The sequence below is a fragment of the Rhinolophus sinicus genome, chromosome 14, assembly GCF_057876585.1.
Source record: "Rhinolophus sinicus isolate RSI-liver-muscle chromosome 14, RSI-T2T, whole genome shotgun sequence".
Lineage (NCBI taxonomy): Eukaryota > Metazoa > Chordata > Mammalia > Chiroptera > Rhinolophidae > Rhinolophus > Rhinolophus sinicus.
Genome location: NC_142514.1, coordinates 32,425,667 through 32,453,202, shown reverse-complemented (window position 1 = coordinate 32,453,202; position 27,536 = coordinate 32,425,667). Strand labels below are relative to the sequence as shown.

General features: G+C 36.2%; 1 protein-coding gene across 8 annotated transcripts in view; it reads right to left on the bottom strand.

The window, feature by feature from the left end:
* MAST2 (microtubule associated serine/threonine kinase 2) overlaps nucleotides 1-27,536 on the bottom strand; it is a 181,809-nt gene that overhangs the window by 117,833 nt on the left and 36,440 nt on the right. The window contains exon 1 of one of the 8 annotated variants that reach the window (XM_074334658.1): nucleotides 25,351-25,369. The exons of 4 other annotated variants lie outside the window; for them this stretch is intronic. In XM_074334658.1, coding sequence (XP_074190759.1) covers nucleotides 25,351-25,353 — 3 coding nt within the window. In that variant the 5' untranslated portion in view covers nucleotides 25,354-25,369. Of the gene's footprint in view, nucleotides 1-9,375; nucleotides 9,449-25,350; nucleotides 25,370-27,536 lie in introns of those variants that run through there. 3 more of the 8 variants (XM_074334653.1, XM_074334655.2, XM_074334651.1) reach the window with 3 other exon arrangements.

The following is a 27,536-nucleotide window of genomic DNA, read 5'->3' as shown; positions in this document are numbered from 1 at the left end:
GCTAGAGTACTTACATCATACAATACTAAGAAACATGGGAAAGAGCACAAAATTTGAAGTTCAGAAAACCAGATTCATGTTATGGCTCAATAATATATATTTTGTGTGGCCTGGGATTTTACCTACCTCTAAGGCTTAGATATAGTGCTTGTGAAGGTCAAATAAAATAATGTATATAAAAGTATTTTTTTCTATAAGTTGTGACATAAATGACAGATGTGTTCTTTTCATATGAATTTGAAGAACAGCAAAGACAGTTTGATTATACTAACAGGCTATTTCTTTTTTTTTTAAATTTATTTTTCAATTACAGTTGACCCAAAAGGATATTTCTACATAGTATAAAGAACTCAGGGCTCAGAGTCAGAAAAATACTTAAGCACAGTTCTACCACTTACTTTGCTCATAAAATCTTGGTCAGTCATTAAATCTTTCAAAATCTTATTTTTCTTATCTGCATACCTGAAATAAAAATACCTACTTTACCTATCTCAAAGAAGTTATCCCAAGATTAGAATAAGAAAATATTTAAGCTTAAGGTTTTCATATAAAAAGATGCTTCATATCATAGCTCATCAGGGAAATGCAAATTAAAATAATAATGACATACCACTGCAAACCTGTAAGAATGACCAAAATCTAGAGCACCAACACCACCATATGCTGGGAGGGTATAGAGCAAACAAGAACTCTCATACATTGCTGGTGGGAATGAAAAAGGGTACAACCACTTGGGAAGACAATCTGGCAGTTTCTTACAAAAATAAATATACACCTACCATATGATCCAGCAATTATGCTCCTGGGTATTTACTCAAAGAAACTGAAAACTTATGTCCATACAAAAATCTGTACACAGATATTCATAGCAGCTTTATTCATAATTGCCAAAACTTGGATGCAACGAAGATGTCCTTCAGTAGGTGAATGGATAAATAAACTGTGGTACATCCAGATAATGGAGTATTTATTATTCAGCACTAAAAAGAAATGAGCTATCAAGCCATGAAACGGCATGGAGGAAAATTAAATGCATATTACTAAGTGAAAGAAGCCAACCTGAAAAGGCTACATACCATATGATTCCAACTATATGACCTTCTGGGAAAGGCAAAACTATAGACACAGTAAAGATCAGTGATTGGCAGGGTCAGGTGGAGATGAATAGAATAGGCAGAACACAGAGGATTTTTAGGGCAGTAAAAATACTTTGTATGGTATTATAAATAATGGACACATGTGATTGCACATTTTTCCAAACCCACAGGATATATAACACCCAGAGTGAAGTAAGGTAAATTATGGACTATTTGGGTGATTATGATGCAGCAATGTATGGTCATCCTTGGTAAAAAATGTAACATTGTGGTGAGTGATGTTGCCAAAGGAGAGGCTATGCATGTGTGGGGGCAGGGAGGCATATGGGAAATCTCTGTACCTTCCTTTCAATTTTGTTGCAAATCTAAAGCTGCTTTACAAAAAAAATAAAGTCTTAAAAAAAATTGTCCTCCCCCCAAAAAAAAGAAGCTTAAGCATTGATGGTTTGGATTAAAGTACGTACCGTGTTTCCTCGAAAATAAGACCTAACCAGACAATCAGCTCTAATGCGTCTTTTGGAGCAAAAATTAATGTAAGACCAGGTATTATATTATATTATAAATAAGACCGGGTCTTATATTAATTTTTGCTCCAAAAGACGCATTAGAGCTGATTGTCCGGCGAGGTGTTATTTTCTGGGAAACATGGTAGTTGCATTTTCTAATCTAACCTGCCTGCGGCAAGGCTCTAAAGCTAATGCATGAGGTGCTATTCTCTGAAAACTAACTCTGCCCCCAAAACTCAAGGATATATTGCTTCGAATCTCTAAAATTTTATTATTACCATTCTGTAGCCCTCAAACTGACAAACTTTGATATTGCCTACCAAAGATAATATTTCCCAGAGAGCTTAATGTCTGACTACATTGAACAAAATAAAAGATCTTGAACAATATTCTAAAGTTACAAAGAAGTTGTACACACTAAATTCTAGAGAAATAACTACACACTCCCTTTTACTTGCCCACAAAGCAAACTTCTAAAGGTATTACATACAAAACGAGATGGTGCTGTTCACATGGGGAACCACTGTCTATATGCATTACTCATTATTCACAATGACTAAATCCATAAAATATTTCCCAAGTAAAGACAAAGGCTAAGTGTCCAAAGGCAGTGACCACTACCCCCACAAGTAAATATGCAAGCCAAGAGTCACAAGGCTGGTGTTTGCCCTTTATATCAATAGCCACCAGCATGGAGATGACGGTGGGTCAAAGCTGTCTCTGCCTGAGGCAGCTCTATCCCTGAGGCTCCCTCACACTTTCTACTTGAATTCTTGCTCCTATTTGTTCCTCTTCCACTGCACTGGCAATACTCTCCCCAGAAAAGGAAATTAACAAGCTCCAAGAAATATAACTCAACCTTCCACTCCACTGGAAGTAAATGAGAACTGGGTTTTGGAGACAACTTCTCAACTAACATTTAAAATCAAATGGGGGGGGGGCGGGGGGAAGGCATTCTCCACCACTGAAAAACTGGATATTTCTTTACAGAACTTGTAATTAAACCCATATAGGGTAAGTAAAATAAGTAACACTGCTTGGAGTGAGGGGAGGAATGGAGAACAACATTCTAGGGCCCACTCAGAATCCACTGCTCATGACAATACCATCCTGTACTTCAGTGTCCCACTGAGTGAAAGAAGACAATAAATATGTTCAAATACTTACTGAAATATAAGTACAGAAAAGTACACATACGCATACAACTCTAATTTTCAAAAACTGAATGCACCAGTGCACCAACAGCCAGATTTTTTAAAAAGTAAATATTACTATCAACCCAGAGCATCCTCATGTCCCATCTTCTAGTCACTACCTACATCCCCCAGGAAAATGATCACTTTGATTTCGAACTTTACAGATCAGTTTTGCTGTTTGGGTATTTTCTTTAAATGGACTATACAATATATACTCTTTGTGTCTAGCTCTTGTGTTCAACATATAATTCTTGAAGTGATAATGGCTAAAAAATTTCCAAAATCGATATTACAAGTGAATAGACATATCTAGGAAGCACAATGTACCCCAAGAAGGATTAATTTTTTTAAAAGTCCAGCCCAGGTAAACGATAGTAATATTGAAAAACACCAAAGACAAAAAAATCTTAAGAGCCAGAGAATAATATCCATAATCTTCAACGGAAATAGAGTGGCAGTATTTTTCTCAATAACAATGATGGAAAACAAAAGATAGCTGAATAATATGTATAAAGTGTGAGAGAAATGAATACCAACTAAAATTGTGTACCTATACAACCTATCTTTCAAAGTCAAAGGCAAAATAAAGACATTTAAATAAATATAAGCATTTACTACCAACATACCTATACTATACTAAAAGAATGTCTAAACGATATACTTCAGGGAGAAGAAAAATGATCCCTGGAAGAAAGTCTAAGATCCAAAAAGAAAATACTGAGCAAGAAAACTGGTAAACTTATGTAAACCTCAACAAGCACTGACTATATAAAATAACAATTACAGGAATATCTAATTTGTAGAATTTTTTTTTAAAGGAAATAATTAAAATACTGGACAAAAATAGTACGTAAGTTTGAAGTGGGTGATGAGAGGGAAGGAGCCCTTGTGTTGTTCAGAAGGAGGTTAAAATTTGAATTTGTTCTAACTTACCAGTACAGTTTTAAAAAATTGAGTAAAAAATCAAATCAAAAAAGCTCTACCAGTATTTTTAAATGGCAGTAAGGAAAAAAAGAAGCAATATGGCCTAGAAATGTAGGACACAGAATGCAGAAACAAGTTCAAATGCATCAGTAGTCATAGTAAATGTAAATAGACAAATTTACCAGTAAAGACAGGAAAAAACAACAAAAAACAACAGACACACGGCATGCTATCTGCAACAAATACGTCAAAAGCAAAATGACATGGAAAGAGATAGTTGTCATTAGAAAAACTAACACAACAGATAAATTTCTGCGATATTCATCATGAAAGAAAAGTACAAACACCTAATATCAGAAATACAAAGAAGGATGTAAGAACAGGTTCAGCAAAGATTTTTTAAAAGAGCAAACAAATAATATAAAACATTTTTTCTCAATAAACAACAAACAGACAAAATGGACAAACTCCTATAAATATATACCTTACAAAACTACCTCAAGATGAAATAGGAAGTTTAGATAAAATCCACGACCATTTTAAAAAACTGAATATACATCATGCTTGAATTGGATTTATCCCCCAAATTCAAGAGTGGTTATACAATAGAAAATTCATAAATATTACACACCTCAAATAAACTAATCAAGGAAAAATATCATAATCTCAAATGATACAGAAACGAAGCACACCAAACAGGTACAAGCTTATTAGAAGAAAAGCAAAGAAACAAGGGAACAGAGATCTTCAAGACATTAGAAAAAGAAAAGAGGATAGAGAGCTAAAAAAAGTAGAGTCTTCAGATTGAGACATACATGTTACAAATTCATATTTTACTTACTGGGGTAGTAAGGAAATAAGATGTATTTCATCAAACCTGAAAAACTATTAATTGTAAGAGATGCCATTATTTTAGGTATCAGTAAGATTTTTTTTTAAAGCAAAACAAAAATAACACAATTTCAGGGCTGTTAAAAAGTAAAATGAAGTGAGCCTTAGAAATGATGTAATACAGGACACGTATGAAGCAGCAAAGTATAAAACAAAGGATTGGTGGGGACTATATTGGTCAATTTTTCTTTAGCTATCCAAAGATGACCAAATAAAACATCTACAGGAAGTAAATTCACAGACCTCCAACTTCTGATCCTGATTTACACAGGACAATACAGAAATTTAATTCAGAGATGATATGGGGATGTAATTTTAGATTATTGTAAGATTTCTAAGTAAAACAACTCCATGTAAAATGACGCTGCTTAGGGAAAACATGCTGCTAAAACGAAGTCCAGAAGTAGAGGAAATCTAAGGCTCTGAGGCTGCCTGATTATCCTAGTTGTCTGCAAAGATATTGTAGTTATCCATGATGGCAGTAAGAATTTGAAAATCAAGTGCTCCATGGAGATGATGACTAGGAGGCTGATAAGTAGAGAAGGGGGAAAACGACACTCAGGAATGGGAAATGCCAGAGAACACAAATGAATATGGAACAAAATAAGCCAAAAAAAAAGCAAAAGTCTGGTGTGGCTGCAACATAGAATAGGAATATATGGAGCAGAGAGAAAGAGAAGGGATACAGATAAGATAAATCATTCAATTTTCAAAGCTATCTAATTTACTAATGTGATATAAGAATATTTAGTGGTAATGAGGACAGATGAGTACAAATTGTAATTTTCTTTACTTTTATCAAACTTCCCACAAAAAAGAATAATGAAATTTAGAACATCAGAAAGAAATCATTAGGTTACAATTTTATCCGTATGTCATCAACTTTTTAAAAACAAAATAACTTTCAAGAAAAAATTGAATGTTTAGGGCCGGTCCGGTGGCTCAGGCGGTTAGAGCTCCGTGCTCCTAACTCCGAAGGCTGCCGGTTTGATTCCCACATGGGCCAGTGGGCTCTCAACCACAAGGCTGCCGGTTCAATTCCTCGAGTTCCGCAAGGGATGGTGGGCAGCGCCCCCTGCAACTAAGATTGAACATGGCACCTTGAGCTGAGCTGCCGTTGACCTCCCGGATGGCTCAGTTGGTTGGAGTGTGTCCTCTCAACCACAAGGTTGCCGGTTCAACTCCCACAAGGGACCCCTGCAACTAGAAAACAGCAACTGGACCTGGAGCTGAGCTGCGCCCGACACAACTAAGACTGAAAGGACAACAACTTGAAGCTGAACGGCACCCTCCACAACTAAGATTGAAAGGACAACAACTTGACTTGGAGAAAAAGGCCTGGAAGTACACACTGTTCCCCCAATAAAGTCCTGTTCCCTTCCCCAATAAAATGTAAAAAAAACACACAAAAAAACAGTTTTCTTAAAAAAAAAAAATTTGAATGTTTGGAATTTAGGGCTGGTTCTTACAGATTTTGTTTTTAAGGACTAAAATCTAAACTGAATTAAACTTTGCACGATGATAATTTATTACGATACTCATAATTTTCAAAATTAAAAGAAATCCAAGAAATTTTTGTCAACAATAATGCTTCCCAGTAAGCATTATGTGGTCAACATATTCTCCAAAATAATTAAGTACCTCTGAATGATGGCACTTCAAGTACTCTCATTTTTTAACATCAAAGGCAGTAAAGGGGGGAAGAAACCATTGCAGTTTTCTCCTGAGGGCAATAATTTTATCAGCACAACAAATATTCTCAACTCAGAACCTGGGAAACTGAGCTCTCTATACAATGAAAACCAATTACTGTGCCTGCCTTTTGGGCAAATACTTACTTAACATGGAAATGATGGCACTAAGAGAGCTGATGATAAAAATTTGTTTATGGTGGCTAGTCAGTTGACCTTTCAAAGTTAAAATAAAATTATCTCCCATAAAGTTGATTGGGAAATAGGGCAAATATAAAAAAGTGCCTGGTTCCATTCATAAGGAACTTCAACCGCAAATATCTCTCACTGGAGATGCTCCAAGAGCCAATTTTTACCATAAGGAAGACCCAAACCTGAACTGCTCTTCATGCGAAACAATGTCAGCTCCCACACAGGATGGAGTTTTCTCCAATTTAAAGGAAAGATGCTCACACATAATCTCCTAAATGTCTAAAAGGGCCTAAGGATACTGTAGTGTGTGACTATACGGGCTGAAACCACTGCAGCTTTTTTTCTAACAAGTTGAAAGCAAGCTTGAGAATTAGGCCAATATACAGAGCAGAGAAGCTGAGCAAAAGACTATATTACCCAACTCTGCAATCTATCCAACCTCTGGATTTCAGTATTCATGAGTCAATACATTTCTTTAACATTCAAACCACCTGCAGTCGAGTTTTCTGTTACTTTCAGATCCGAGTATCTTAACCTATACACCTAGCCCAGCCACTTACAAGTTGTTTGTCCCTGAGGAAATTACCAAGCTTCACATATCTGAAAAAAATGACCAATCAGAAAATCCCCCACCACCTCCACTACTATCACCCACCTCCATCTATTAGACCTTCTTGTCTTTTTTACAACAGTCTCATAACTGGTCTTCCTGCTGCAGCCCTTGCCTCTATAGACTATTCTCAACATGAGAGTGGAATAAAGGAAGGCATTGAGAGTTTTTCAAAATTTGACCATGGTTATATGGCTAGAATGTGGCATAACTATAATCTGAACCAATCTTCTGTTCCTTCTTTAAAATTAGCTGCACTTGAAAATGCAGACAATACCTACTTGTCATCAATGTCATGATGACTGAGATAATCTATAGCCCAGCAATGTAGAACACAAAATAGGCACACAATAAATGCATTATTTACTACACTGCCACCTCCTAGAAAAGCTGGCAAAGAAAGTTAGAGGATCCAAGTAGGTTGTATCTTGGCTGATTTTCTGGAAAACTATGAGGAAATCTAACTCATTCACCAAAAAAGCAGGTAGTGGGGCCCAAACATGATTTGGATTTTCATTTTCTAATCTGAGGTTATTCAGTAAATTACCTGTCCCACTGGGTACACTCTAGCTTTTGTGTGTTTCTGTACATAAATCTAAAACTAACTTTTAAAGTTTTACATTATAAGTTACCTGTTTACACAAATAATCTAAACTGCTTTTCAAGCACTACTTCTATTTCAGAATGTTCCAATGCAGTCTTCTGAAGAATAAACTTTAAACTAATAAAGGAAAAAAAAAAGGAGGCTGTGGGAAAACACCCTCCAGTGCTATGTAATCTGGCCGTTTGGAACTCCTGCTAGATAGAAACAAAGACTCAGAAGAAGGGCATCAGTAAACAGGGTAGCAGATACTGGAGACTGACTCAGTCACTAGAGAGAAAATAATTGATTTAATTAACACAAAACAGGCACAATAATTGAAAATATTTCCCATTCAACAAATAGGATTCCCTTTCTGAATCCTGGCATCTAAAGAGAAATAAAGATACAAATAGGCAATGCATTAAACGTGCTTACAAAGCCAGCCATTTTTTAACACTACTTGAACATACATCACTATTTATAAGATCTTCTAAGTACTTTATAGATACTGCTCAAAATATCCCCAAGAATCAAATGACATCTCACCAAACCAACTATACTAAAATGAGAAATTAAAATAGGCACTAACTTTTAAAGCCTGGTCATACTGGACAACTGCTGAAAATTCAGCGGATGCTCCCAATGCTCTCTGAATGTTTACAATGCCATTAATAAAAAATACAAATACTGATAATACCTACAAGTATCATAATTTGTTTAAATTTTACCAATCCTATACATTTTCTTTCCAAGCATTCTAAAGAGACCAAAACAATGTTAATTCATGATAATTAAAAAGACCATAGGTGCTTTGTACAAAAAAAAAGTGCTTTACAAATGTCAAACAAAATAAAAGCAAAGAAATAGCTATATTTCATGATGAGAACGTCACAGGTGAATTGATTGTTTTATACGGAAAGCTTCAATATGTCAACCCTTAAAAAACATTCAATGATGGATTCAAAAGAGCTTGCTTATTCTTTATTAGTAAGACTAAGATAGGATGATCTATTTTACAAAACTTGACAAAATTATCTAATTTAAAAGAATTGTGGTATGTAATCTTTTAACGCTAAGGGCATTCATTAAAACTCAGTTTAACGTTGTCTACCCGTCTATTTTCTCTTCATTATTATATCTTACTTACCTCGTTATGTGCCAAATTACTTAAGACTTAAGGAGGAGAAGGCTTCCAAAACAGGTGTCAGATATAAGGCTATTATATATGGCTATATTTTATATATGTATGCAAAGTGATAATTTAGAAAAGTTCTTAAAACTATGTGTAGAGTCAAACATATATTACACATATATGCCACTTAATTAAGAGGGGAAAGGTAGAGAGACAGGCACGGTAGTCAGGAACAGAATATGTTTACTGTAAACAGTCTGTCAACAATAATGTCTGGTGTCCAATGTTAGGCTTGCATCATTCAAAGGTCTGATTTAATTGCTCCATTCACTTAATAAAACGTAAAGTAAATCCAGGCAGCATTTTTTTTCTATCAAAGCAGGAAGGTCTTAGACAATTTCTCTAATTATAACTATATATGATGGAATAAAGAGGTATTTAGTGGCATTCTTCCCTGCTTCAAATGAATTAAATAAAATTGAAGCAATCCATTCACTACATTTCCAAAAGACACTCAGAAAATAAATCAGTAAAAAGGCTCTCTGTTACTCACCTGTAACCCTCTCCTTCGTAGAATACTGGAATCATCCATAATAGGTATCAGACAAAAAAAGCCACTCCCCAGACAGTCAACTACTAGTGCCTACTTGCTTACTGCTGGGTAAAGAGGTAAACAATCAATCCCGTTCTCCATGCTGTGCCCACTAACTACCGCTCCACTAAACCAGTTTTCTCTCTCAGTCCAGCGTGAGTAGACAATCACTGCCTCCCATCAGAGCCACGTCTTTCTTCACAGCAGTACACAGACCTCATCTGAATCACCACCAAAATAGAGGAAAATATTTCATATTTATTTTCCATACATACTCTTGTGGTTGAAAATATCTGAAGTACTAAGAAAAGGGAAAAGTTCCAGGAAAAAATTCCAATATTTGATATCCTGACTTCACCGCTTATTAAAAAGGTTTAGCAAACAAAACAAGAGAGTCTCCACCTACAGCTACTAAGCTTATAAAATCCATGTCACGTTTTCCTTCCAAAAACAAAACCACTCCACTTGTTTTTAAAAAGATAATTCTTCAGAAATGCAAAGAAAAACATATTATTCTGATGCCTGTATTTTAGGTTTCGGCTAATATAAAACCAGTTATTGTTTTGACTAAGTCGGCAAAATTCCTTTCATCCTTTGTATAGACAAAGCAAATGTCAGATTCTTTCGATACTGTCACAGGCTCTTTTGTTTCTGTATCTCTAGAAACGCTGTTCTTCACTTCTTGGACAGTCACGAAAGCCTCTTGCTTCAGGAGCTTAGATCATTGCTAAGGTCGGTTCTCCTGCTCTTTTATGTCCTGGAGGGGGCTAGTACATGTGTGTTAAGTTCTAAGCATGGACGAATTCATTCATCTATTCATTACTGATACTACTGTCACAGGGAAAGCTGCCCATTCCATCAGACTTCTAAAAGGGACATAGCACGAAAAAGTCTAGTTTTATCCAGGCTTTAATAATCTCAGAATCATTTATTTGGTCACTGGCTGCTATTTTCAAAGCAGGACTTCAGCCAAGTTTAAAGATACTTCTAGTCTCTTAATTTATAACTTAAAATACAAACACACACACACTTTTAGAGCTCAGGAGTAAAAAGTGAGCTCTCATGATATGATTTTATTTAAATGCTCCATAAACAATGTTTTAAACTTGCCAATTTTATAGTACTCACTAGAACCCTAGTAAACACGGGGAAAGTAAGGCAAGTTGGTGATTTTTCTAAGTCACAAAAAAATTGTTAGCACAGGCAGCAGTATATTTTTAGGAAGAAGGTTAAATACATTATCTACCAATTCACAATCGTTGTTCTTCAAACTGTAGGACATACTGAACAAATTATTCACTCTCCAGAGGACTTCAGGAGATATTAATCCAAATTCCTAATTTGACAAATAAAGGTATGCATGAAGCACCCAGACTCAGGCTGTTATGTATTCTCTAAAGAGTAAATATAGCAGTAACTATAAGATGGATTCAGTCTGCACCCAACAAGGAAAAAATGCTGCCCCTCCTATAATTATGGCAGCTGCACCAACAATCTGGAGCTTGAAGGAAGGTCTATTTACAAAATCTTTTTCTGGTCTTCTTACAGCTGACTTAGTCACCAGAGCGAGCTAGCTAGCTAGCCACATCGCTGAAAATAGCACAAAAAGCAGGATCCATTTCCCTTTCATTCACCAAAAAAAATCTTCTAATCCTTAGCACCAGTGTGGTCTTTCATTGTTAGAGCTAATAAATCCACATCTCCATGGATTCCTTCCATCTGCTGCTTTAAACAACTAACAGCTGGATTATGTCTATGGGGAAAACAAACACAAGACCTGAACAGACAGCTGATTTGCATAGGGTGTGCTATCCACTATATGAGGGTCTGCAAAGTGACAGGCTTTTAAAGCTATAGAACCTCTCTATCAAGAGAGATTTTATTAACTAACACATATATGCATTTTTTAAATTAATATATATGTGTGTGTGTGTGTGTGTGTGTGTGTGTGTGTGTGTGTGTCAACAGAGAGGAAGCAGGAGTGAGCCCTAATCCATTCATCCCTGTAGAAATATAAATGGTGCATTTTGATAAACTGTTCAGACCAGGAATTCATAATTCAAACTCTTCATGTATTTACTAGTACAGGAATCATTTATTATGCCAAGCACTAACATGGGCACAGGGGAAAGATTAACATTACCCATAATTGGCTTATGGGTAATGTTAATTACCTATAAACTAATAATTCTATTCTAATCAGGGTGATCACTTCATAATTATATAAATGTCTAATCACTATGTTGTACACCTGAAACTATTATATTGTATGTCAACTGTAATTGAAAAATAAAACTTACTTTTAAAAAAAACCTAATAATTCTATTCTAGAAGAGCTCAAATCCAATGGGGAAGCCAAGTGCAAACAAGTAATTATGAGGGGCGGCCGGATGGCTCAATTGGTTAGAGCAAGAGCTCTGAACAACAGGGTTGCTGGTTTGATTCCCACATGGGCCAGTGAGCTGCCCCCTCCACAACTAGATTGAAGACGATGAGCTGCCTGCCGCTGAACTTCCCGAGGGGCGGCTGCATGGCTCAGCACCAGCTCTCAACAAGATTGCAGGTTCAATTCCCACATGGGATGGTGGGCTGCGCCCCTTGTAACTGAAGATTGAAAACAGTGACTGGACTTGGAGCTGAGCTGTGTCCTTCACAACTAGATTGAAGGACAACTACTTGGAGCTGATGGGCCCTGGAGAAACACACTGTTCCCCAATATTCCCCAATAAAATTTATTTTTAAAAAAACAAGTAATTATGGTACAACGTGAAAAGTATGACAAAGTGCTAAAGGAGTGTCAAAGATGGCTCAATTCATTACATGGGGAAATCTACAAAAAAAGCCTTCCAATGGAGTTGCCATCTGGTTACTGAAACTAGTATCTATGGTTATCAATCCTTGGCCAAGACAGTCTTCCTTTCGTAAAGTGTGCACAACGTAAGTCTTCAACCAGCCCTATCTTAAAAAATTAGGTGAAAAAAAAATTCCTCTCCTTGGCATTCAAGGCACCCTGTAACACAGAAACAATCGATTTCATCTCCAATACCACTATACTGTAACCTTAGCCTTCCAATAGGAATAATGCACTGTTTCCTGAACACATCCCATCTTCTCCATCGCCTATTCTTTATCCTATTCTTTGCAGTTAAACAGGAATACAATCATCTGTTTTATAAGATTGCTGAAAAGAATAATTTAAACAACATATATCGGGGCCAGCCTGTTGGCTCAGGCGGTTGGAGCTCCGTGCTCCTAACTCCGAAGGCTGCCGGTTCGATTCCCACATGGGCTAGTGGGCTCTCAACCACAAGGTTGCCAGTTCAACTCCTCGACTCCCGCAAGGGATGGTGGGCTCCACCCCTGCAACTAAGATTGAACACGGCACCTTGAGCTGAGCTGCTGCTGAGCTCCCGGATGGCTCAGTTGGTTGGAGCGCATCCTCTCAACCACAAGGTTGCCGGTTGGACTCCTCGACTCCCGCAAGGGATGGTGGGCTCCACCCCTGCAACTAAGATTGAACACGGCACCTTGAGCTGAGCTGCTGCTGAGCTCCCAAATGGCTCAGTTGGTTGGAGCGCATCCTCTCAACCACAAGGTTGCCGGTTGGACTCCCGCAAGGGATGGTGGGCTACGCCCCCCCTGCAACTAGCAATGGCAACTGGATCTGGAGCTGAGCTGCACCCTCCACAACTAAGATTGAAAGGACAACAACTTGACTTCGAAAAAAGTCCTAGAAGTGCACACGGTTCCCCAATAAAGTCCTGTTCCCTTTCCCCATAAAATCTTTAAAAGAAAAAAAAACACACACAAAAAAAAACAACAGAAAAATTCCCAACAACTTTCAAAAGCGGAATATCACTTCTATATCCCTTTGTATTCTACTTTTAGAATAAGTTTTATTTTTTCCATTATTTTTTAAAGGATAAAACTAAGTCTATTAAAGACACACACACTCACATTCCAATAGACATGCCACACAAAAAAGTCCTTTCAATCCAAACATTGACTTAAATAATTCAAAATTTTCAAAAACTGGAAATATTATCACTAAATTCTAATTCCTAATATATCTCCAACATTTTCAAGGGCTAGATGACTTAAAATTAAAGTGATTTTCATTGTATACATTGCCCAAAGTGATTACATTAGTGCAAAAAGAAAGCTAGGAAATCAATGACTTAAAAAAATGAAAACATAGGCCGGCCCAGTGGCTCAGGCAGTTAGAGCTCCATGCTCCTAACTCCGAAGGCTGCCGGTTTGATTCCCACATGGGCCAGTGGGCTCTCAACCACAAGGTTGCCAGTTCAAGTCCGCGACTCCCGTAAGGGATGGTGGGCAGCGCCCCCTGCAACGAAGATTGAACATGGCACCTTGAGCCGAGCTGCCGCTGAGCTCCCGGATGGCTCAGTTGTTTGGAGCGTTTCCTCTCAACCACAAAGTTACCAGTTCGACTCCCACAAGGGATGGTGGGCTGTGCCCCCTGCAACTAGCAACGGCAACTGGACCTGGAGCTGAGCTGCGCCCTCCACAACTAAGACTGAAAGGACAACTTGAAGCTGAACGGCACCCTCCACAACTAGGATTGAAAGGACAACAACTTGACTTGGAAAAAAGGCCTGGAAGTACACACTGTTCCCCAATAAAGTCCTGTTTCCCTTCCCCAATTAAAAAAAAAAAAAAAATTAAAAAAAGAAAAAAGAAAACATAACAGAGAAAGCACTGCATTTACCTCAAATTCCTCTTGAGATTCTAAACCCTCTTTAACAACTGGTAGAGCAAGTAGACAGAAAGTCAGTAAGGATTAAAAAAAAAACCTGAACAACACTAGCAACCGACCTGACCTAAATCACATTTGTGGAGCACTCACACAACAGCAGAATACACATTGTTTTCAAGAGCACATCAAACATTTACCAAGACGGACCATATTCAGTGCCATAAAAGAAGAATCAATAAACTTAAAGAGATTCAAGTCATATACATATATATAACTGACCACAATGGAAATAAACTAGAAATTAATCACAAGTGATATAAAAAATCCCCTAATATTTGAAAACTAAATAATACACTTATGAATAACTCATCACTCAAAGAAATCAAAAGGAAAATTAGAAAGTAATTTAAACTGAATGAAAGTGAAAACACACATGTCAAAACATATAGGACATAGCTAAGTAGTACCTACAGAGAAATGTTTACCCTGATCACCTATTTAAGAAAAGAAAGAACTCAATTCAATGACCTCAGCTTCCACCTTAGGAAACTAGAAAGAGTAAATAAAACCCAATTTAAGCAGAGAAAAAGAGTTAGTAAAGATGAGAGTAGAAATTAATGAAACAGAAAACACATATATAGATATACATATATACATAAGTAAATAAATGAAATAATAAAAGAAATCAATTAAATCAAAAGCTAGATCTTGAGAAAATTGACAAACCACTGTTCAGACTGATTAAAAAGAATTATCAAGATCAGGATGACAGATAAACAACTTTGTCAAAAAATTACACAATTTATATAAAATGGATAATTCCTTGAAAGACATAAACTATCAAAAACACCTCAAGAAACATAGAAAGTCTGAATATCCCTATATCTATTAGAGAGATTGAATTTATAGATTGAAAATTTTCCTACAAATAAAACTACAGGGTCCAGATGGCTTCACTAATGAATTCTACCAAGCATTTAAAGAAACAAACAAAAATTATACACAAACTCTTTCCAAATATTGAAGAAGAGGGAATGCTTTCCAGCACATTCTATAAAGTCAGCATTCTTCTGACTCCAAAACCAGACAAAAGATATTACAAGAAACCTACAGAGCAATATTCTCAGTGAGCATAAATAATTTTAGCAAGTCAATACCAACTATACATTAAAAACATAATACATTGTGACCAAGTGGGGTTTACTCCAGGTATGCAAGTTTGACTTCACACTGAAAAATCCACCAATGCAATAAAATCAATATAATTTGCCAAATTACCAGACTTAAAAAAAAACAAAAACCTATCATCTCAATACATGCATAAAAAGTATGACAAAATACATCATCTATTCCTGTTAAAACTCTTAGCAAACTAGGAAAAGAAGGGAACTTCCTCAACTTGATAAAGGGTTTCTACAACAAACCTAGAATTCAAATCATACTTAACAATGAATGATTGAATGCTTTCCCCCTAAAACACGGAACAAGGCAAGAATGCTTGTCCTCATCACTTCTATTCAACACTGCACGGGTGTTTCTAGCTACTGCAATAAGCAAAGAAAAAAATAAATAAATGGCATTTGTATCTAAAGGATGCAATGGGAAGGAAAAAAAACTGCCCTTATTCACAGATAACATAATCATCTACATAAAAGAATCTAATATAATCAACAAAAAAGCCACTAGAACATTTGAGTTTAGCAAGATTGCAGGATACATGATCAATATTGAGAAATCAGTTGTACTTGTCTACACCTAGCAACAAGCAATCAGAAATCGAAAATTGTAAATTACCTTCAAACATTATTTAATCTAATAAGTATTATGTGAGCAGTCAAAACAGTTCCAATAGCTACACTGCTAAGTAAAATCTTATTTAATTAAAATACCTATTAAAATATTAATCTTACAAAATGGTTCTAAGGCTTTAACATCCCAAGCTTAACTCAAAGAAGTGTCATAGTGTCACAAAATGGTTATAATAAGGAAGACTCAAAGATAGTTTACACTAGATATTACAAAGAATATCTCCTATCACTTCTGATCTGCCCTTCCACCAAGCAGAGCAATCAGGATATTAGTGAATTAGGCAAAAAACAGAAATCCTCAAGTATGCCATGAGTGTGATAGACAGATTATTTTAATAAAAAGCTTTTAATATATAAAATCCAAAATTTATCCCAATTTAATGCCATACCCTATGCTAGTTGCCAAATATAAAGATGCAAACAAGAGTTTTATTTTCAAATACAAACAGGTAAATAAAAATATAATTAAATAGTATTAAGTGCTGTGAAGAAAACAGAATATGTGATGTGGGAGGAATAATGACATTTGAGATAAAATCTGAAAGAGAGAGTCAGTCATGAAAAGATCAGGCAAAAGAGCCTATCAGGTAGGTAGGGTTTCCGGACGGGAATTCCTTCCCACCCGTTCTTAGGAATTTTTTTCGCTTTCCCATTCCCAAATCCCAAGAAAAGTTGGTCAGGAAATCAGGAATATCAGCTCCTTGAACCCAGTAATACCCACAATGGGAAATAAACGTATTACTCGTTTAAAACCTCTGAAAGACTGCGCCAAGGCCACTCTAAGACATTTTTCCTATTTACTATCTGAAGTTACATTGTGTGACAATGTTACATGCCACCAGACATGCATGAGCAACACCAGAATCAGATATCACATGACCTGCTAATTTTAGCTCTTGTAAATTGAGCACATTTGATCATGGATAACAGAAAACAGTTTGTATTTACACAGAGAAATATTTATTTTCACAACCCAGGATTTGACTACAAAGTCATCTTCAGGTGAAATAAGGAAATCTAAGGTAGTTTACCTGAAGATGACTTTGTAGTCAAATCCTGGGTTGTGAAAATAAATATTCCTCTGTGTAAATACAAACTGTTTTCTGTTCTCCACAATCAATCGTTTCCACAAAGTGATGGCCGATACTACCAACCACATTCAATCAGTTTGTTTGCGGCTGATGACTGTGATGTATGTGAGTGTTCTTGGCTCTCTCAGCTGCTGTGTATAAGTCAGTCTATGTAAAAACAACTTGCACTGCTAATATTTTATTCCAATATTACAATAATTTCCAATCTCATATCGTAATGTTTTGTGGCACTTTTTAGCTATAAATATTTGCTGCACAATATAGGGCTTTCTTAATTCTCTTAATGCTTTAAAGGAAATAAAACTTGAATTGGTTCAACATAGAAATAGATCTTGTGTCTCTTACAAAGTACTTGAGCAACGTTAGTTGTCTCTGTGAAATGGAAGAGGATGAGTTTTTTTGCCTTGTCAAGTAAGAATGAAATTGCATGACTGGTGAAGTCATTAATGGAAAGACTTTTTAAAGGAACATTTATAGCAGAAGTTCCAAGAGAAGAAATAAAGGATGTCCTTACACCGAGTTCTGACATTAAATCAGAATCTGATTTGAAGTGTGAATTGACTAAAGCAATATCAATTTTGACATCAAAGCCTAGCCCTATGCATGCAGACAAAATACTTGCTTCTCTAAGGAAGGAAATGTGCTTATATGAAGCTACGCATTATCTCACTCCCAACTTGAAGATGCTGTTAGACGCACTCATAACAATTCAACCAACGTCTACAGAAAATGAAAGAAATTTTTCCACATCAAGTATATTTGTTACAAAGCGAAGATCACAATTGTCTGATCAGGCAATTAATGTTCTATGCTTCTTAAAGTTTCATTTTAAAAATGACAAAAACTCTAATAAAAAAAATGACAAAAACTATTCGAAGTATTTTTTACATTTTCAAATGAATAATATTTGCATTCGTTTTCTATTAATGTTTAATTCAATAAGTGAAACATTTAAATGAGATTGAGAATGTACATTGTGTGATATATGTATACAATATCACTGTATACTATAAAGTTTGGTTAAACAAAGTTTGTATTAATTACATTGTTTATATTTTGAGAAAACCTGAAATATAACAGAAACCTAGCCAAAATGATACCATAGTGACCCCTATTTAGCACTCGGGGCAAGAGATGCACTAATCATGAAATTCCGGTGGATCTCCATTTAGGAAATGTTACTTACTCAAGTTTTGCATCGACCTTTTACATATAGCAGTGTCTCCAAACCTCTGAAAGACTGCGCCAAGGCCACGAACCCCGGTTGCCCCATCTTCTCTACCGCTTTTCTGTTTATTAACATTTACTGTTACAGCCATTATTACAGATGATCAATGAAAATTAAATAAAAAAGATTATTTCGGGAATTCTTGGGAAATATGATTTCCCGTTCTCAATTCCCGCAGGTTCCAAAATGTCAGGAATTTGGAAACCCTACAGGTAGGTATAGGGAAAATAAACTGCAAAGGGTTTGTAGTGGGAACAAGTTTGCAACGTTCACTCAACAGTGAACAGACTAATACTGATTGAATATGGTAAGAAGAGGCTTGTTGTATAAGATGATTTCAGAGAAGCAGGAAGGGACCAGATCATTATAGTACTTGGTAGGCCATAATACCGTGTTTCCCCAAAAATAAGACCTAACCAGCAAATAAGCCCTAGAATGACTTTTCAGGATGACATCCCCTGAACATGAGCCCTAATACATCTTTTGGAGCAAACCTTAATATACGACCGGGTCTTCTTTTCGGGGAAACACAATAAGGAGTTTAGAGTGTATTGTCTGTGTAATGGGAAACCATTGGGTCATTTTATGCAAGAGAATGATGTTAATTAATATATATTTTTTTAAATGCACAACTTTCTTAAGAAAGGGTGTGGTTTTTTTTTATTTTTAATGTGGAGAATGATTTGTAAAAAGGTCAAGGGAATGCAGAGAGATCAAATAAGAAGCTACTGGAACTGTTCAGATTAGAGAAATGGGGACTTGAACTAGGTGAGGGGGAGTAAAGCTTGGTGGGGGGAGAGTGTACAGATTCAGGATTTATTCTATACAGAGAACCAAGTAGACTAGCTCTTGGACTGAATACGAGGAGAAAAAGAGAAGAATCGGGGATGGCATCTTTTACCAAAATTGTGGCACAAGTTACAAGATGAAGAATACTAGGGAAGGAACACATCTATTATTTTGGACATGTTAAAAGTCCATTCTCCTAACTAATTTGCCTCTACAGAGGTATAAATAGTTTCTTACCTAACATACTCACTAGTAGCAACTTTCAAATGGTGGACCTCAAACACCCTTTCTTCTTGAGAGTACTACTTTCTACTCTCCCATTCTGTAAAACCACAGTCTGGAGAGCTGACTGACAAAGTCAGTGTTAGGTGAATTTGACTGAGGAAGGGTTGAGCCTTCCTCAAGCTCTGTGTGCCTCCTAAGCATCACAATGAAAACATGAAGAAACTGTCTTTCTAGCAGTATAGCTCTTACGATACAAACGGTATAGCCTTTTTTGTTACTAAGTAAAACCCTCTTCCTTTCTGCTTCAAAGATTCAAGCCCATTGATTCCATCTTGCTCAAGCCTGCCCATTTCCCATAACATTTCGATTAGCAACTTCTGCTTAGTCCTGCACATAGATATGCTAATCATTAAACGAATCTAACCTGTAGCCTAGGAATTACTGAAACAACTTCCCTGCTTGAAACTACCTCCCCAAGAAGAAAAGACAGATATGTACAAAAATAATGATTGTTTATCAAGATTTACAGGAACTTCATGACTGCGTAATTATAATTTTACACGACATTTAGAACCCATTTATACTTACTCTATCATTTGGAATTTTTATCCAATAAAATCTGGTTTGGGGGAGGGGAACATCTACTTTTTTACACTTTTATATGACGTCCTGACTCTTCCCTAGATTCATTTGCTAACTTCTGAATGCTGCCTCTAAGGACTGAGAACACCTTCATTAAGAAAGGAGAAGGCTGCAACACAGAAGTAAATTAATTAGAAAATTCCAGTAAATAGCAAATGTCAATATTACCACAATCACATAGCCCTGCCCAGCCGATGTCAAGCAATGTTCTGAAAATCTCTGCAATAATAGATGGAATAGGGAAAAGTATGCTTGATATAGGCACTTATGATGGAACAGAGAGAACACTGGAATCAGAAACAAAAGAATCCTAATCCACCACTTGTTAGCAATACCATCCTGAATAATATATTCATACTGTAATCGAGTGAAAGCTTGAACTGCTCACTGCACAACAGCCAGTAAGTCAAGTAACAAGGATTTGGGACAAGAAAACCAACTTTATTTGAAAAGCCAGCAAACTAAGAAGATGGCAGACTAGCGTCCTACAGAACCATCTTGAGAAAATACAGAATTCAGGCTTCTTTTACATCGGGGAAAGGGGGAAACAGGAGGGGTTTGAGATCAGGAGGTGATTGATGACCGCAGGTATCTGGAAGTCAGCAAGGGTCCAAGGGAGATGGTGAAACTTCTTTGCTTTTGGTCAACAAACTCCAGTTGCTGTGGTCCCAATCAGGAAGTTCCTATAACTCTTTTGATAAACAATCATTACTTTTGTATATACCTTCCTTATCTCCTTAGGGAGACAGTTTCAAGCAGAGAGGTTGTTTCAGTAATCCCCAGGCTACAGGTTAGATTCCTTTAATGATTAGCATATCTATGTGCAGGGCTAAACAAAAGTTGCTAATCGACATATTATTGGGTAGGCTTGAGTAAGATGGAGTCTGAAAGACTGATTATTTTATTCTATTACAATTGCACAAAATAAGACAACAGATAAATATCCAAATACATCAGTAATTATAATAAAAGTTAACAGACGTTTAATAAATACCTCAGTTAAGACAAAGACTGTCAAACTGGATGACAGGGCAGATAAATGGATGATCTAGGAAATAGAGATTTTTAAAAATAATACAGTATGGCAAAAATTATTTAAGAGTCACAACATCTAACAATGTAGAGAACTGCATGAAAACAGACACATTCAGGTATTTTTGGTGGAAGGTATAAACTTAAAACTAATAATACCTATTAAAATAAAATGTGCATATGAGTACAACCTTTGGTCTAGCAATCCCATTTGAAGTATCTATCTTAGGGAGAAGCGTCAATATGTAAGGATATGTTAACTAAGATATTTATTACAGCATGTTTGTAATACCCACTAAGAGAGGAAAAGGTGAATAAACCATGGTATAGTGACTTTTAGAATCCCTTAAAACCTTGAGTTTCCCACATCTCAGTGGTTCCCAAAATTGGCTGCATATTAAAATCAACCTGGAGAGCTTTTAAAAATCCTGATCTCCAGGTCACACTCTATACCAATTAAACTTGAATGTCTGGGATTGGGAGCCACGCATCAGTATTTTTAAAGATTCTCAGATGATTTCAATGTGCAGCAAGATTTGGGAACCAACACCACATCTATCAAAAGTCTACTACTCTGAGGTTCCTCCCTCTTTAGAATTATGAGGTTTAACAAATAAAAATGCAGGATGCCCAGTTAAATTTACGTCCTCTAACATTCCATTTTCCTAACTGGTTTTAGATGAGAAAAAGCAGTTGCTAGAAAACACCAAAGGAGAGGTTTTGCTATAATGTCTCAACAACAGTAAGTTCAAGTGAAAGCAAGAGAGATGTTTCCCATATACAGTGATTACAAAATAATGAGAAACATCACCAGAGAGATTAAGAGCATTCTCTTTGCCTAAAGAGAGATCTGGACTCAAAGCATACTTCTATTGTGAACCATTTGTGTGAACTTGTGCAAGTTACTTATGCTCTTTAAGCCTCCATTTCTGCAACTTATACAGTATTACACTGACTGAGTAATCATGCCTATTTCATAGGTTTGGTATAAGGATTAACTAAATTAATACTTGGCACAGTCTCCAGCACAAAGGGCGTACTTTACAAATGCAGTCATTTGTAATCATGCAGTAAATGTGCCTTTCAAAAGTGGCCACGCTATAAGAAATGCAAGTTGATGTGGAAATACAAGTAATGCCTCCAATAAATTATTACTAAGGAAAAGATATCACTATTCTTTAGCTAATCTCTGTTTACATAAGAAGGCAAGTACAAAGAATAATACCATATATGAATCTAAGAGCTTTTCAAAAACATACTTTAATCACAAAGAGGATTTTGCATCCGATGTTCAAAGCATATACTATTCTTTTCTCCATTAAACAAATATTCTAAAATGTCAATGAGCCATGCTTCTCATTTACATCAACAATTGTGCTGCTGAAAGAAAACAGTTGAGGCTCTTTAACAGAATTCAGCTAACAGACTGCCACCATAAACTGATAATGAGAACTAGTATCATTCAAAGTGATACAGCTAGATTACATACCCATCAATTCCTTTGATAGGCACAATATAGCAATTTACATTTGCATTCATAATCACGAACTTAAATTGAACAACTACAAAATACACAATAAAATGTCTCATAGAAAGTTTCACTGTCAGACAGAGATCATTCTGAAACACAGATCAAAAGTCACTGTACGGAGGACATCGACTACAATTCCTGACAAAATACCCAGATTCATTTCATTTGTGGTAAATACATTTTAAACACAATGGTTTTTTGATAATGTTGATATCCTTTTAATCTTTCATTGTCATTTACAGCTATATAATTATATCAATGCTGACTTATAATTAATGATATACGTATTCCTTTGAAAGTTTGTTAATATCTGTCACCTTCCCCATGAGCTCCAAATTCCACAAGGACAAGAAACATGTCTGTTTTTTCAGCCCTGTATATTCCACAATTCCCATATATAAGGTGTGATCAAACACTATGCTGAATGTTTAAATTTAAAAATTTATTACAGTAAAAGACACATTGCCATTAATCCTCTTCAAAATACTCCCCCTCACTCCAAACACACTTATCCCATCGTTCTTGCCACTTTCTGAAGCAGTTCTGTTTCATGAGTGTCTTCAGTTGTGTTGTCATGGCTGTCTTAATGTCCTAAATCGATTCAAAACGTTTACCTTTCATGGTCATTTTGACTTGGGGGAAGAGCCAGAAGTCACACGGTGCCAGATCCGTTGAATAAGGTGGATGAGGACACACTGCAATGTTTTTATTTGACAGAAATTGCCGTACCAGAAGCGATGTGTGACATGGACCCTTTCTGTTGTGATCACAAAATACGGTGAATGCTGCTGCTGAGTGCCATCCAACAGAAAGCCAGGGTTCTTCAATATGGGAAGTGGCGCATCAAACCTCAGTAACAGTGTGTGACAAGTTTCAATTTACTCGGTGCAGTCAGTCGGGTATGAGCTATGGTTGAGAGAAGGTGTGTTTTTTTAAAGTGTGCCATAAATCATCCTCCATTATGACAATGCTCCATGTCACGCATCACTTCTGGTATATAGCAATTTCTGTCAAAAACTTTACAGTGTGTCCTCATCCACCTTATTCAACGGATCTGGCACCATATGACTTCTGGCTCTTCCCCAAAGTCAAAATGATTCAGGACATTGAGGCAGCCATGACAGCACAACTAAGGACACTCACAAAAGAGGACTTCCAGAACTGCTTCAGAAAGTGGCAAGAACGATGGGATAAGTGTGTTTGAAGCGAATGGGGAGTATTTTGGGGGGGTTAATAGCAATGTGTCTTTTACTGTAATAAATTTTTTTTTATTTAAACATTCACTGTATTGTTTGACCACACCTCGTAACGTAAACCAGGTGAGATTTAGGAAGGGACCCTATAGTCCAGAGATACGTGAGCCTAATTTAAAGGCAAATGTAAATAACATTATCCTCAAAATTATAATTATACTGTTATCTCCCTTTTATAACTCTCTACCCAAAAAATAGGTACTAACCTTGATCAATTTACCTCTAACTTTGCACCATTCTAGCAAGATTATTTCCCATGTTCCGCAACAGATAAATACATGCGTCTATGTAATAAGCAGCTTAGGCTGAAAATTTGCAAATTCATTTCATCTGGATCATGGAACCAAATGGACTACCGCAGATTCAGTTTAACCCATCAGAGCTTACATTGTTATTAAGATGCTTATTATATATATACATTCTGTATGTTAAACACAGATGGAATATTTGAAGTTGCAATTCTTCCTATAATTCTCTGTCTCATTTAACATAGTAATAAATGATGATTGCTACACACACACACACATACACACACACACACCCCAGAGTATATGCTCCAAAAGATGTCATGTTATGCAGTAAAAAAGAACATTTTTGTAAGTATGGAGATAAAAGGTGGATATTTTAGGACATGTTTTTTTAATTACCAAAGTAAACTGTTAAATGTATGCACAAACAGAAAATATCAATCAGAAAATCCTAAGACAAACAAAGGAAAAACAGAAGAGGATTATATTAAGGTTGGGAGAAACAAAGAAAAAAAGAAACAGCTAGATAAGGCAGCGTAAGCGGTGTGTGTCTTATTCTTTATTATCGTCCACGGCTCCCAGCATAATGCCTGAACATATTGGGCACATACATAACATTAACAAATAAAATAATGAAAATAAGATATACTACATGGACGTGACAGATCAGAGAAATCAAGCCTGACTCCTTCAATCTATTTTATATGCCATAAGACACAGGAGGACATGGCAGAAGCAATGTCATCCTGAGGGTAAAAGGCAGATAATGCCAGCGCCTGGGCAAACAGTGGTAAAGGAAAAGATGGCTCAGGTACTATGAAATGACCTGAAGTTAATTACATGTAAAACAATCTTCAATCATCACCATTAATGTAAATCAGAGGAGATTACCTTTGGCCATTTCCACAAATCCTTCAAAGACTACCTGTGTCAGGGATCCCCAAGACCACCTCTAGATTCAACGATTTTCTAGGAGGACTCACAGGACTCTGCATATACTTGTACTCATTACTAAGATTTATTACAGCGAAAGAATACAAAACAATCAGCAAAGGGAAAAGGTGCATGGGGCGAAGTCCAGACGAAACCAGGAACAAGCTTTCAAGAGTTCTCTCCCAGTGGAGTCACATAGGACATTTAATTCTTCCAGCAACAAACTGTGACAACACACATGGAATGCTGTCTACTGGAAAAGTTCATCAGACTCAGTGCTCCAAGCTTTTATTAAAGCTGGTTACAAAGGCACACTCTGCCTACTACCAAAATTCCAGACTCCCAGGAAAGCAGGTATTCATATTGTTTGTACAATCTAGGCACAGTGAGTCACTCTTATCATTTAGGGGAAGTTTTATCAGTGTAGGAAACTGCTTACCATTCAAGTTCCCAGAGGCTAGTCAAAGGCCAATCTTGCATGCAGCCCTTCTAAGGATAACCGTCTCAGGCCTTGTTAACTTTTCTGCACAGTACTCTTTCTTAACATTCTTTTTCTTTTAAGGTCACCAGTCTCCACATGCTTAAACCAGCCTTGTACTCTAGGCATTCTATAGATAAGACACATTGCAAAATTGGGGAACGGTAACTCACTTGGAAGCTGAAAACAAGAAAAAGAAAAGAAAAAGACCTGGGTCATATACCACAAGCAGATGATTTTTAGAAAAACTGACTTTCACCTAACTTTCACTGACTCAACAACTAATACATAAAAATAGCAACTATTATGTTAGATGGCTGTTGCAGGGGACAGTAAATGGGGAGAGGGGGGATTTTGCTAGAAGCAAACCTTGCTATCAAGAAGCCTGTAATCTAATGATGGATGGCATCTTCTACCAAGATTCCCAGCAAATATTTACAAATGCTAACCCTATGAGGAAAAAAGAAGAGAGATGTAATCATGAAGGGCTTTGAAAGCACTTTTCATAACCCTTACAGTAAAACAGTTCTTCAGAAATTCAGAGATTAAACATTAAAGGAACAAGGATATCAGAATACTCCAAATCAATTCATTTTACAAATGTTTACAGAGAACTCAATGCATGCTACACATTGTGCTATGCTCTAGAATCCAAGTGTAAAGAGAAACAAGTAGTCAAAGACTACTAGCAGATGAGAAAAGAATGTACACAATATTATCACCTAATATTTACTAGAGTTTACTATGTATTTATTGAGCACTGTTCTAAGAACTCTGCCAATACAAATTCATTTAATACTTAAAACAAAGAGAGAATAACTAGATATTTTTATTCCTATTTTACAAAGAAGAAAAAAAGTTATAGAGAAGTTAAGTAATTTGCCCAAGGTAATACATGGTGGCAATTGGTTTAAGCATTCTTAATCTTCATTCATACTCTTAGAGTCTACCATAATATATATATTATATAGACATATATATTAATAAAAGTGTGTAAGGTTTAACTGTGATACAAATAAAGTCAAACAACTCTGTTCAGGATGGGGAGTCACAGAATTCTTCACAACAGAGGGAATCATTGAGCTAGATTTTAAAAGACGCACAGAAGTTGACCAGGACAATCCAAGCAAAAGGAACAATATATGCAATTCCACATAAGATTCTAAGAGAGTCATATCAAGCACTTTGATTTCCCACTTGAAAACATAATTTATTAAATTAAAAGTTTACAGAACAACTATTTGCTACCCTATCTCATTTTTGTAAAAGAACTTTAACTTATATTTTACAAATACAAATTTAAAATTAAGGTATAATAAATGCTATATTTATATGTATTTTAATGAGTCAGAGAACTGCAGAATAATAGAATTTCTGAACTACAAGAGTTGGTTTATGGAATGAAGACAATTCAAAAATAGGTTTATGAAAAAAAAATTAGCAATGCCCTGACCAAAATTGTAATATGATTTAACATAAAGTAATTCATAGTCAAAACTATGTATAAATAAGGTCAATGTTTAAAAAACTTGCAGAATATACAGGATATCATCCATTTGCCCCTCAAGATCATCCTCTGTACCCCAAAATGCAGGATCATTATGAACTATGTCAACAGGTTCCCTTGCCCTCTTCTGTCCAGATGGGTTCCACCAATAGGTAGCACCAGCAGGGGTCAGAGAAAGAAAAGAGGGGGGGGGGGGCAATTTATTCTTCTGGGTTGGTCCCTGCAGAGTATTAGGCTGGCTGTATCCCACCACAAGTCATGCTAATCATCAGGTCGCCTTCTATACACAGCCCTTTCTGTCTCCCAAATTCCAAGTATCACTTCATCCTCTCACCCTTTCCCCAACCCTGGGTAACAGCACCAACTTATTGTTAAGCAGAAGGTACTATGTGTATGTTGTCATTTTACTACACTCTGCCCATATCCCTTTATTACAATCTCAAAATTTGCTGTTTCCTGCCAGGACTCTAATATGTGAAATAAAATTAAATACATTTTCATCTTTATTTGCCTACTTTAAAGAACAGAAATTCCTTTCAATTCAGAGAAATTTAGATGTAACTGAAACCAATAAAACTCGCCCTATATATAATCTTGATCAAAATCTTAAATATCTGAACAGTTGAGAAAATTATCAATA